This window comes from Alligator sinensis, unplaced genomic scaffold (genome assembly GCF_000455745.1).
Source record: "Alligator sinensis unplaced genomic scaffold, ASM45574v1 scaffold112_1, whole genome shotgun sequence".
NCBI classification, from domain to species: Eukaryota; Metazoa; Chordata; order Crocodylia; family Alligatoridae; genus Alligator; species Alligator sinensis.
The window spans coordinates 1,451,731-1,465,527 of record NW_005841892.1 but is presented as its reverse complement, the minus strand read 5'-3'; the positions used below and the strand labels follow the sequence as shown (position 1 = coordinate 1,465,527).

The following is a 13,797-nucleotide window of genomic DNA, read 5'->3' as shown; positions in this document are numbered from 1 at the left end:
TGAATCCAAATCTGAAGTAAATACTAGCTGCTTCGCAAAGGCTTGGTATCCTGAGTGAGTACTAAATTATTAATTTGGATGTAGAGTAAAATAATCTGTTGTGGAGTGGGTATTTTTGGTTACTTGTGAACTCGGAGTTTGTGGTCCTTGTTGCAATTTTCCAGAATATGCTTGTTTTGTGTATTGTTTATGGATTTCATTTAAAATGATGACCAAGCAAAGATATACTCGAGAAAGCATATTAATCTCATATGCTGCAGTTTTGTGAATCAGGTTGAGGATGAATCAATACTATGTTTACATTGACATCATAATTAAGATTGAATCAAAAAATCAACAAATTCAAATAGTCAATTCTCTAACTTAATGAAGCCAGTAATTTAAATTCAATTACAAGGTTCACACTAGAAAACATTATTTTCTGTTAGTTCAGTCTTGGAACAGTTTAAAAAGGAACTACCTTTAATTTAAGACCCTAGCCAGGTTTCTATCCAATACAGTGCTTTAAAATAACTGCGGAAAGTATGTAGATATTCATGAGACATAAAATTGCATACTGGTCTTATATCCTTGCCAAGCTAAATGGTCCAAACAGGGGATGATTGAATCTTGGCTCGGCTTAAGGACGCCTAACCTTACGTGTCACTTAATGGCTTCCTGTTACTATGTGTGTGTTTGTTTTTGTCCTGTCTTGCACAATAACACAATAATCTTAATGCTGAACTGATAACTTATGTCATACTCAAGTGAAGCAGTTAGGGTAATGTTGCTTTTTTAACCAAAAAGAATCCACTGACAAGCTTGTTGACAGGTTGATGTTCACTGTTAGGAAGCAATTTAAGGTGGCATTCTCACATAAATGCATTCTGCCATACATTCAGAAATAAGCAATTTTCTATTTCTGATTTCACAATTAAAGTTTCCTCAGCTCAACATTTGGTCCATGCCCTTTAGAGCCACGATATTGGCTATTTGGGTATGCGTCTATGTTTGGGAGGTGAGGGGGAATATGGGTTGTTTTGGTTTCACCTAGTTACAGAACAGGAATGTGTTTGCAATACCAATTTTTTCATGATAGGCAAACCAGTTTGTATTCTTTTAGCAGTAGAAAGCCACAAAGCAAAACAAAAAAACCTGTGGAAAATACTCTTATATGGTAAAAAAACTTTTTTTGGACAATATAGGAAACTTAGAACCATTCATGCTTGAGAGAAGCAAACCTTTTCAAATTCTGACATTTGTATAAATAAACCCTTGAAAAGCATCAAATCAACACCCATTTATTCACCCAACCCCCATTATCTGTCTTTATCTATTTATTGATACAGCTTCTTTAGGTAGAGAAGGAAAAGGTGGTGCCAGAGCTTGTAAAATTTGAGGGATATTTGCTGTGTTTTAGTGGGTGTGTGTAGACAAAACAAACCCACTGCTTCAATTTAAAAACCCACTGCTTCAATTTAGGGCCCTTAAAACCCCCGTGTCATGCACATACCCCGCACTTACCTGCCTCTCCGGTGGTGGGGAGGGGAGGGCGAGCTGCCGGAGGGCAGAGCAGTCCCTGAGCTGTGGGGGGCGTGGGTTGGTGCTTCCCTCCACAGCAGCAGCACCCTGCCCCCTGGGCGGTGCGCACCCTCAGGCATCCGGCTTGGGTGGTCCAGGGGGGCACCACAGCCGTGGAGGGAAGCACTGGGCCCCCGTGCAGCTCAGGCATGAAGGAAGGCTCAGAATCAGACTTGACGTTTTTCTTGGGTGGAGCCTGCCTTCCCAGGTTGCTGCAGGGCTTCCTGCAGAGCTCCTGAGCTGCACAGAGCCTGGTGCCTTGCTGCATGGCTGTAGGGCAACAAACTAAAACTCCTCAGAGGAATTTTAGTTTGCTGTGTCCCAAGTCATTTAAGGCGCATTACATTGCTGAATTTCCTACAGCAGCTGGAATTAATGCACAAAACACTGTCGAAGTGTGCAAACACCGACACCGTTAAAGTGCTGGATAAACATTTAGCCCACTTTAAAGTGTTGTGCACACATGCCCTTTGTTTCGTCTACACACAGCCAGAGAGATTGGAATCTCTGCTGTGCTATGCTAAAAGCTAACTAAAAAATATTCTTTAATTTTGTTTAAAAATATTTCCAACTAGAAGGCATCTCTTGTAGTTTAATTTAAAATATTTTAAAATTCAATTCATCTAATATAACCTTTCCAATGCTTGCATGACTTACTATGGTTGTTTTATAATGGTAGCTTTGTGTATTTCTCATCTGCATACCCACATTAGTATGGAGGTGTGAGGAGCCCCTCCACCTCAACTTGAAACTTGTGCTTGTTTTCACTGTTTCAAGTTGATGTTATACTATGTGGCCATGTGTGGACGAAATGAGGGGCACGTGTGCATGACACTTTAACATACACTAAATGCTTTTGCATTGCTTTAATGGTGTTGGTGTTTGCACACCTTGGTGGCATATTGTATATTAATTGCAGCTGCTGTAGGACATTTGGAAGTGTAATGTGCCTTAAATGGCCTCTGAGGAGTTTTAGTTTCCTGCCCCTACAGCTGCGGAGCAAAGCACCGGGCTCCGTGCAGCTCCATGGCTCTGCAGGCAGCCTGCCAGCAGCCCAGGAAGGCAGGCTCCACCCAAGAGACATGGTGAACCTGATTTCCCTCCCGCTCCCCCGAGCCTGCCAGCCTGAGCTGTGCAGGGGCCCAGTGCTTCCCTCCATAGCTTCACTGCCCCCAAGGACTGCCTGAGGGGCAGTAAGTACAGGGTGTGTGGGGGCTTAAAGGGCCCTAAATTGAAGCAGTGGGTTTAAAAACCTAACGCTTCAATTTAGGCCCCCTGTTTCATCTACACACGCCCTTTGAGATTAAAATGTGCAGTTTTAAGGGCCAAGTGGATCAGAGTTTCTGTCCACCTGCCCTCTCTTCGAATTTGTAAAGGCACATAAATGCTGTTGATTTCAAATTATACCTAAGTCACTAATGAGAGAGAGTTTCATATTTTGTGTTATGTTGTTCCTGTACTTGAGAGCACATTTGCTAAATGGTCATAAGAAAATTGCCTTACCCTCTGAACTTTTGATTAGCCATTTGTTTTTTTCTCCTGGTTTTAATAATTATATTTTATTTTTAATGTTTTCCCCCAAACAGGGTAAGTTGGATTCTCAGTGAATTGTTTTTATCATCCTGGAATGTATTTACATAGCATATATTGTACACCACCATCTCCAAATTCAGTGTTCATGTTTTGAAAAAGTATGCAATTGTGCTTGTACTATACAAATAACAAGAAAACTCTGACAGTTCTAGGAAGAGCAACAGAAAATCTTCTAATCCCTCTTGCCACACAATGGTAGCATGTAGGGTATGCTATTGAATTCTGGGATCTGTCTCCAACTAGCTGTCTAGCTTGTCAATGAGTCTCTACTTATTAAGCCACACAAATCAGGGGACTGCTTGTTCTCCAACCAAGCCATTATCTTGTCACACAGCTTATCTTGAGTGGCCCTGAAAAAGTTTCTGAGAATCTTACCAGTTGCCCTGGAAGGAAATCGGTGTGATCTTCTGCCCTACAGAGGGAGAGGAAAAAGTAAAACGTGTCTTCCTTCAACTCAACGTGTTCTTGACTCTGTTGGCAGTTGGTCTGCATGAAATGCCATCTCTGCAAATAAAAGAGGGAGGCTCACTGGCATTGATGTTAAGGCCAGTTATCCAAATAGTGATACCAGCATTAAAGAAAAGATAGAGAGGCAATAATTACAGCGACATACCAACAAATATTCTTTACTGAAAACGTTTCTACTTCTTGTAATAGAGCTCCAACTGGCCAGCCATGTTGGTCACAGGAGTATCTGTTTCATCATTGGACCCTGCCCTTGCATTTTGTTGTAACAACTTTCTGTGAGTAGGTTTTATAGACTTCGCTTTGTAGATACGGCACTGTTACTTTCCATCTTAAATCTGGTTACTACAGATTTGATTTCAAGTTTATTTCATTTTTTGTTACAAGCTCAGAATCTTATTTCTAGCCTTTAAGTTTAAAATACACTTTTGAGAATTACACAAAAAACTATAATATGATAACATTTCTTTACAGTGACAACACGCATTACATAATATAGTTGTTCACGATTAAATGTATAACATCTTCTCGATCATGAATTTGCTTAAGGGAAAATTGAAGGAAACAAGGATCCTGAAGTACTTATGAAGTGTTTGGGACTTTTAATGTGCCTAAAATACTGTGTAGTAACCTTTAGAAATATAATATGATACTTAGAGCACAAACATGGTTCATATATTCTGTATTTGATAGATCTGATTACACTGTTTTTAGGAGCAGTCATAGAAGTTCATTTTTGTCAGAGGATGTTTCTGAAAAATCTATGCACTCTATGCTTTATCCTGTTTGCATATCATCTTTGGAGCTGCTTTAAAAAAAATTGCACATAATGTGCACAGCTACAATTCCCTTGTTTCTAAAAAGTAGAGATGGGTGGATATTTTTGCCAAAGGTAAGTTTTCTGAAAAATGAAATTACTGGAGGTCTAGTGCTATTTTTGACTGAAAAAGAGGGGGAAAAATAACATCTTTAATATCAACATATTCTAAGAAATATTTGATCTTTTGTTTGTTTCAACATTTTCTAAATGAAACATCTGGACTTTTGAAACAAAGGGACATTTTTTAATCAAAATGTTACTTTGTTTTTCAAAAACATAGGAATAAAAAACATTAAATGAACATTCAGGAAAATAAATATTCCATTTTAGATCAGAGAAAGTTTTGAGACAACCTGAAGTGATATTTTGCTTTCTTTTAAAAAAAAAAAATTGCTAAGGGATAAAAAATAATCTTTCTGGGTCAACCTGAAATGATTTTTCCCCTCCCCCCAACCAATTTTTTTCTGCCAAACCAAAATAACCATTGTGTATACAGCTTTGCCAGTAAGCAAGACACATGCTATACACTGGATGAAGATTTATACATCTGATCAAACCAATATTTTCTTACCTTCTGATAAGAAGAAAAAAGAAAAGGAGAAGAAAACTATTAAATTGCAGCCATTTTACTCTTGTTCACTTTTTTGTAGGCAAAGTTTTCACATACCTGTGTACTGTTCTTCTACCCTTTTGACATTTTTTTCATATTTTGATGGCCCATTAGTTGTATTGTTTCCTTGATTTTAGGCACTCCTAATTGCTGTAAGTGAGGTTGTATTACAGTATATAGATATTATGTGTGGTTCTAGTTTTTATGAATAGTGCCAGTTAGAAAACCTTGATCAGTGATGCTTTTTCTGAATTCAGAGAATACAGATGACTCATATAGTGGCACTACAAGTTATGCTGCATAGTTTCTTCCCATAGTCCTCAGTATTTTTTTGCTTTTTAATGAGCTTTAACCTAATTTTGGTGAGAGAGGAATTTGAGCTCTATATTCATAAGCTCACTAGTTTCTCTGGCAAGTGCTGCCAACAGGCACATCTACACATGCTATTAATGTGCATCAATAAACTGTAGAGCTTACTGTTTATTGCTTATTGCAGAGCTTATTGCTTACTGCTCCTGGGAAGCTCCCAAGCATATGCTTTACATGTGCTCTCGGACTGTAACACATTGAGCCAGGTCACAACAGCCACAGCTGTCAGGAAGCCTGATGGGGTCAGCTTGCCAGCTAGGGTTGCCAACACTCCTGAACTGGCCAGGAGTTTACCAGAACTGGCATCGCTCTCCTGGTGACTATTAAAAGCAATCTGGGAGACTGATATTTTGAACAGGTTGAATAGTATAATTAATGATTAGAGGTGCACCAATATATCGGTCCCATATTGGATTGATACCAATATATCAGATCGGTACCAGGTCCAGCTGGTTAGTCTGCTGTCAGGGAAGAGGAGTGAAGGGTGGGGCAGATTGAGGCCCCAGTGGTGAGGGAGGGAGTGGGGCAGGGGCAGGTGCTGCAGAATTGGGGTGGGATGGAGCTGCGAGTGGCTCATCCAGGGGTCACGGGGAGGGGGTGGCAGCTCCTACCACTGTATGCACCCAGGGAGGGCATAGGAGGTATGTGACCCCAGATCTGCACATGGGGGAGAGTGGGCTGCTGCTGCAGGCTGAGGGCAGTGCTGTGCTCTTCCTGGTGGGGCATTGGGCTGGGGCTGCACTCAGAGTGGGCAGCAGTGGTGCTGGGAAAGGGGCTACAGTTAATTTTGGGGTGGCTGCAGCCCTGCCTCATAGCCCCACTCCAAGTGCTGCTGCCACCTGCCCTTGACCCCAGATCTGCACATGGGGGAGAGTGGGCTGCTGCTGCAGGCTGAGGGCAGTGCTGTGCTCTTCCTGGTGGGGCATTGGGCTGGGGCTGCACTCAGAGTGGGCAGCAGTGGTGCTGGGAAAGGGGCTACAGTTAATTTTGGGGTGGCTGCAGCCCTGCCTCATAGCCCCACTCCAAGTGCTGCTGCCACCTGCCCTGATCACAGCCTGACCCAGCCCCTGACTTAGTATTGCTTCATCCCTAGCCCCAGAGTGGCAGACTGCCCTTGCCCCATTCGCAGATCCAGGAGCACATGCTCCCTGTGCCCTCCCAGGGTGTGCGCAGTGGCAGGAGCTTCCCCACCCTCCCCCCACATGAGCCATTCATGGCTCCATCCTGTGTTCCACCCTGGCTGTCAGTGCCTGCCCCTGCCCCCCCACAACCTTAGGCCCCCACTCCTCTTCCCTCCCCCCTCACCCCTTCCTCCACAACAAATTTACCAGCTGGATGCTGCTCTCTAAGCTGCCCAGCTGCATATCAGCAATCAGATTGGCATAGGCCGATATGGCTTGTTAAAAATTGATCATTGGTATAGGCCCAAAATATCTCTATTGTTGCACCCCTATTAATGACATTACATCATGTTGGGGGAAAAATGTCCCAGAATAGCTTAGTCAGAGTTGGCAACCCTATTGCCAGCCCAGAGCTGCTCCACCTGGGCTTAATGTGCTGTGGAGGCTAGCCAAAAGGCAGCCCCGATACTGAAACACCCTCATGCCCCAGCCATCCGGGTCAGTGTCTATACATGTGCTGCTGTGCACGAAAACCTGCACAGCAGGGAGTTTATTAGTTTTGTGCACCCTAAGAGGGGCACATGTGTAGACATTGAGAAGTTTAAAGTGCAGTTAATTAATCAACTGCACTGTAAGCATCTTGTGTAGATGCAACCTACAAGTTGTTAGTTAGGCTGGTATTTCTGTGGTGTGGGCAGTATTAGGAACAAAAACTAAGACCAAAAATTAGAGATTTCATAGATTTCATAGACATTAGGGCTGGAAGGGACCTTGCAAGATCATCAGGTCCAGCCCCCTGCCCAAGGGACAGGAAGTCAGCTAGGGTCAAATGATCCCAGCAAAATAGGCATCTTGAAAGTGTCCAGAGTAGGTGTTTGCACCACCTCTGTGGGGAGTCTGTTTCAGGCCCTGGGGGCTCGGACAGTAAAGAAGTTTTTTGTTATGTCCAACCTAAAACAGTCTTCCAGGAATTTGTGACCATTGGACCTTGTCTTCCCTTGAGGTGCCCTGGTGAACATATGTTCTCTCAGTTGCTGATGCACACCCCTTATACACTTATAGATTACTACCAAGTCGTCCCTGAGCCTACACTTTTCCAGGCTAAAGAGTTACATGGCTCTTAGCCTCTCCTCATAAGGCCTGCTCTCTTGTCCTCTAATCATGCACATAGCTGTCCTCTGGATTCTCTCAAGCTTCTCCAAATCCTTTCTGAATTGTGGATCCCAGAATTGGATACAGTATTCCAGCTATGCCTCACCAAGGCTGAGTAAAGTGGGAGGATGACTTCCTGGGTCTTGCTTGAGCTGCATCATAGTTTCATAGTAGGTAGGGTCAGGAAGGACCTGAACAGATCCCTAGCCACAGGCAGGAATGAATGCTGGGTTCAAAAGACCCCAGACAGGTGATCATCCAACCTCCTTTTGAATTTACCCCAGGTAGGGGCGAGGACCACTTCTCTGGGAAGCTGGTTCCAGATTTTGGCCACCCTAACTGTAAAATATTGCCTTCTGATCTCTAACCTAAACCTATTCTCCATCAGCTTATTACCATTGTTCCTTATTATCAGTAGATACAAGCCAGAGTTTTATTTGCTTTGCCAGCTGTGGCATTGCATTGATGGCTCATTTTCATCCTGTGGTCAGTCATGACCCACAAGTCTCTTTCAGTTGTGATGCTAGATAAGGTAGCACTGCCAAGTCTCTAAGTGTAATATGGGTTGTTTCTTTTGGGGTGGGGTACCTTGCATTTCTCCATGTTGAATGCCATCAAGTTTTGATCCTCCCCACCTTGCAAGCTTGTCAAGGTTGGCCCGGATCACCAGCCTATCATTTAGGTTGAATACACTTCCCCACAGTTTGGTGTCATCAGTGAAGTTAGCCAGTCTGCTTCTGACACCAGAGCCAAGATCATTTATAAATACATTGAAGAGTACAGGTCCGAGAATGGAGCCCTGAAGGGCACCACTGATCACCATGCACCATGTTGATTCAGTTCCATCAACTGTCACTTCCTGGGTCCATCCTTGGACTTAAGGTTGTTGAGGCCAAAGTTCCTCAATTTTACCATAAGGACATCATGGGACACCAGATCAAAGGCTTTCTTGAAGTCCAAATGTATTATATCAACCTCCTCTCCTTTGTCCGGGTGAGTTCGGGCTACTACCATGCCAACCCTTCTCTTCAGGCTTGTCACCTAGAGCCTCATGCCCATCCTGTGTGCCCTCCTGCACGAACTCCTGTGTTACCTTGCACCAGGCACAGAGTGCACCTGTTTATGTGTTCTGTTCATGAGGCTGCAGTCATGTGGTTTCCTGGGGGTCTGGGCCAAGTAGGAGCCAGAAGGAGGTGTGGGGCATGACCCTCCTCAGCTCCTCTCAGCTACCTCCTGCAGCTGGCTATTTCCCACCCACCGCAGACCTCACCTACCTCCCAGCTATGCTGGGGAGTTGGGGTCCATCGGGTCTCCGATGGAGGATCCTGGGGGTCTGGGGCTCATGGGGACATGATGGGCTAAAGGACTGTGGAGGAAGATCACTCCCTCAGTCCCCCTCAAGAGGGACTCTCCCAAATGAATAATTAATTTAATTTCTGTATGACAGTCTGTATATAGTGGAAAAATCAGTATGATATCCTTTCTTGCAGGGGATTCCAAATAATGGAGCTAAAATATCCCTTTTCCAAGTTCAGTAAAATTATAAGATAAAAATTAGAAATTATTTTTTTCTGTTGGCATCATTACTATTTTTTTTCACAATTTTTTTACTGTGAATGTGGACATAGACTCCAGAAGTACCTTGAATGTTATTTGTTCACTTTACATCCCAAAGAAAAAAAATATGGACTTAGATGTTAAGTTCCAGGTCAGAAGAAGAGCAAAACTTACCTATGTAAATTAAAGTCCTGTTAGCTAAATTAATTAAACAAAACAAAATAGAGAAGAGTCACAAAATGTATAATATAGTAAGTGGCAAACTGCACTGAAAATTTAGATAAAGTAAATAAACCCTAATAAAATCTAATAAAATTTAGATAAAGTAAAGCAGCAGTAGTATTATGACTGTTTTTCTGTCAAGGTGAAAATATTTATGCAAATGCTTTCTTAATCTCCCTATCTACCCTGCTTTTGTTTTTTTTATACAGAATTAGACTTTCTGACATCCTTTTAAAGTAATCCATTTTAATAAAATACAATTAATTTTATAAAAATGGATAGCTGAATTTTATTCTTTCTACTTTGCTCAAAGATATTAACCAATAAATGCTTGTTCTTCTCAGTAATATGCATTTAAAAAAAATAACATTAACATATTTGATCTTTTTCTCTCTCTCTCTCTCTCTCTCTTCTTTCCCTTTCTCTCTCTCGGTTTCTTTCAAACTTTTTCTTACCTCTTCTCTGTTTTGCTGACCAGTCGTGTTCGGCCAGTTTGTATTTTTCCAGACATTGCTCCATGATGTGGTTGAGGTATATGATGGTCCAACTCAGCAATCATCTTTGTTATCCTCCCTCTCAGGATCTCATTCAGGTATCCCTTAATAGAACTGTCATACATCAATTATTTATTTAGAAATGATATTGACTGAGAAGGTACTAAAAAATGCTGTCATATTTTCATAGAAACAAATTAAATTGAGCATATAATGTAAAAGTCTGAAATGAAAACCTAATCATTCAGTAGTGACTCACAAGTCTGAGCTGATAAAAGGAAAGAGGTCTAAAGTTAATCTAATTTTTTTTTGGATTTATCTGTTAATATGTAACTAATGAAGTCAGTATTCTTTTTTCAGTTTGGGCTTGACTGTGTTCTTATCTAATGCGTTATGTAAAATGGATATTAAAATATTAATAGCAACAGTAAGAAATATATGGCAAAGTTAATTTGGGTAGATTATATGCATATTAATAGGGGCTTAAAGACCAAGAGTTTGTTTTTAAATCAGGGAGAACAGCACTAATGTGAGAGAGGAACTCAAGATCTAACTTCTAAAGAACTGAAGAATGTAAAACTTGTATCAGTGTATGGGATACAAATCCCTTAATTTGAGCAGGATGTATTTTGTGGTGGTTTTCTAATGGTGGATTTTTCCATAGGCTTTTTACTATTTATTCCCTAAAATTGTGTATGTTAAATTGGTACTTTGTTTGTTTGAGTAGGTGAATCCCTTCCGTTGAGCTCTGGTAACCAGATTACAGTTAGATTTACTTCAGTTGGACCAGTAACAGCTAAAGGATTTCATTTTGTTTATCAAGGTAAGTGAGGTAGTAATAGGGAAAAAATACTTAAATTAATTTTGTTCATAAACACCTTTTCCACCTGTTTCTTAACAAATTAATTATAATCATATTTTAAATTGTATTTTGACAAATGTAACTGATAAAATAAAGAATTAATTGGGTATAAACAGGCGTAGAATGGAGAGACAATCATAGATTACTGATATAATGTTATGTTCCCCATGTTGTGTGTATATGTGAAATAATTTCATTTTTATTGACATCTTCAATAATGCATAAGTGTTTCTTAAAATAAAATTGGGCACTTGAGATGCTTAAGAAAGGTTTCCAAATTTGAGAATCCAATTATTAAAACCAAGTATTTCTATTTTTGGTTAATCTGGCTGACTAATGTTCAATCCAACCAGCTGCTCAAACTGACTTATCTCTCTATTTAAATATGAATGACTAGAAATGGTATTACCTTTAGGTGAATCAGTAAGCTTGCTATTCTTAAGATGCTTCACTTGATTTACATTATTTTCCTTCTTAAGGATTAGACGCTGCAATGATTAAACATCAACACTTGCTACTTAATTCAGTCTTTCATAAAATTTGAATCCCATTCCAACAAGCAGAACATACATTTTTAAAGCCATACCCAATAAATGCAAGCTATACTAGTTTGAAACTGTATATTAGCTGAATATTTCATAATAAAACATCAAATGTTAGTGCCATTTTAGGAAGGGATATTATAAAGTGCTTGTAATTCTGGCAAGAATATTAGTTTTTAATGTTAATCTGAATTGTAATTCAAATTTCAAGATGAGGAATCCTTATTTTGAAGACTAATTTAAAAATTATGCAAATGTTATTATCTGACATGATAACTGAATGTTTCTACCCATCATTTCTGTTGTTTGCATTTGAAAATCTATTTCTCCACCAAAAATAAAATTGAGAATCCACAATTGTTTGTATGCATGCAGCTGTTCCAAGAACAAGTGCAACACAGTGCAGCTCTGTGCCTGAACCAAGATTTGGAAAAAGGATTGGAAATGAATTTGCTGTTGGTTCATTAGTTCTTTTTGAGTGCAATCCAGGATATATCCTCCATGGATCCATAGCAATCAGATGTGATACAGTACCCAATGCTTTGGCACAGTGGAATGATTCCCTACCTACATGTATTGGTAAGAAGTTAAAACTGCATTTTTGCATGAGTCACTTATTGTCTAAAAGAATTATTGTTTTACATTCGTGTTTGAGGGTTTGTTTTTTTTTATGTCTGTACTCCAACTTGTTATTGTTTAGGTTTGTTTCTTTTCCTGATTTTGTGGCTTGAACTCACATTGTATCCTTTCCCATTACTGAACAGAAAGGTATGCCAGATGGGCTTTTATTTAACAATGTCAGAAACACAATAATATAACCTGGATGAGGTTGTGAACCCTTTTCTTCCTTCTTCATTAAGGGTTAATATTTTGCCCCTTGCAGTCCTAACCTTGTTAGTCATTTCAGTAGCTTCATGACCATACCCTGCAGCAATAAATTATATATCAGCTACTTTTAGGTAACATGAATGACAGTTCAGAGCTGCCCATTAATCAAGGCTCAAAAGCACAGCTGTCTATGCCCTGATCACCTGCAAGACTAAAACGCTTTCACCCTTGGGATCTCTTACAAGCTTTTACTGCAACTACTACTTTATTGAGGACTTAGAAATAGCTCCACTAGTGTTCCATAGTAGGTCAGAAATAAACTGTATTTTCCCAAATCAGAAGTTATATTTTGTCTAATTTTAGACACTCTAAGCCAATTCCTTAGCTGATGTAAATTAGTATGGATGTATTGACATCAATACATTTGCTTTGATTTATCCCAGCTGAGATTATGAATCATTGGATCAAGTTTAGTTTCAATGAAAGCAGAGTGCAATTCTTATTGGCCAGGCCTTTCAAAAAGCTGTATCAAGGGAAAATATGGCTGTCAGAGTTGTAGCACATTATGGTAGGCTGAATTTTAAATGTGTTTATCATAATAAATATACACTAATATTTTTCAGTGTAATTATATAGAATTAATCAAGAAAATTGTTCATTCATAGTGACTTAGGGGGAAATAATTGTGGAACTATCTTAATTTTCAAACTATGGAATCAATTTTGTACCAGGGGCAGTAACCCCAGCCACTAGTTTTTTGGGAAGGGTTGTTGTTGTTGTTCTTTTTATAATTTAGTATATCGGAAACAAATTCATTTGGAGGGAGGAGAACCTGAAAAATAGATGTAACCCACCTTTAAATGCATGGGAAAAGATAAAATGGAAAACAAAAAGCATCAGGTACATCAGATTGATTTTGAAACTACCATGCTGTTAGCTGGTGTGGTTTTATTTAGAATAAAAGCAAAAAGTAGATTTTCTTCAAAAAAAAACAAATTATTGGGGAAGATAGAGAGAAATCACTTAATATCATTTTGTTAACCAAATATTGTATGTAATAGTTACATAGTTTATTTCTGGTGGTACTTTGGAAATACCCCCCATGAATAACAATGTAAATATTAAACAACAGCAAGATGAATGATACAGCTTCAAGGCCATTGCTTTTATAAATGGTAGTTTAATTAGAAGGACTTTTATCTGTTTTGACTTGGAACAGTTATATTTGCTGTCTTTTTTTTCTAGATTATAAGCAATCTTAAATTATAATTACTTTGATTTTCATAGACAGTAATTTCAATTGATGAGAATTATTTTAGTAACCAACAACAGAATGTTATTGATCTTATTGACATCTTAATACTACCATATTGGTAGGTAAAAAAGAAAATTCTTTGACTACAGGCACTTGAATTGAGAAAGGTTTATGGGTCAAAAGTATTAATTACTCCTAATGTGCAGACATCACCATGCCAATAAAGGTCATAAAATATGTATGAGTTGAAAATTGCACTGAACTAAGTCCACTTAATAATTGAAGCACTAGACATGACCATATTAAATTGCCTTAACTGTCTAGTAAATGTTTGAGTGTTTCCCTAC

At 39.5% G+C, this 13,797-nt stretch overlaps 1 protein-coding gene across 3 annotated transcripts in view; it reads left to right on the top strand.

Moving 5' to 3' along the window:
* Positions 1-13,797, top strand: part of CSMD3 (CUB and Sushi multiple domains 3) — a 1,313,655-nt gene that overhangs the window by 1,113,068 nt on the left and 186,790 nt on the right. For 2 of the 3 annotated variants that reach the window (XM_006018073.3, XM_006018072.3), the window contains 3 exons: positions 9,948-10,061; positions 10,691-10,786; positions 11,743-11,946. In XM_006018073.3, coding sequence (XP_006018135.1) covers positions 9,948-10,061; positions 10,691-10,786; positions 11,743-11,946 — 414 coding nt within the window. The remainder of the gene's footprint in view (positions 1-9,947; positions 10,062-10,690; positions 10,787-11,742; positions 11,947-13,797) is intronic. The other variant, XM_025197227.1, reaches the window with a different exon arrangement.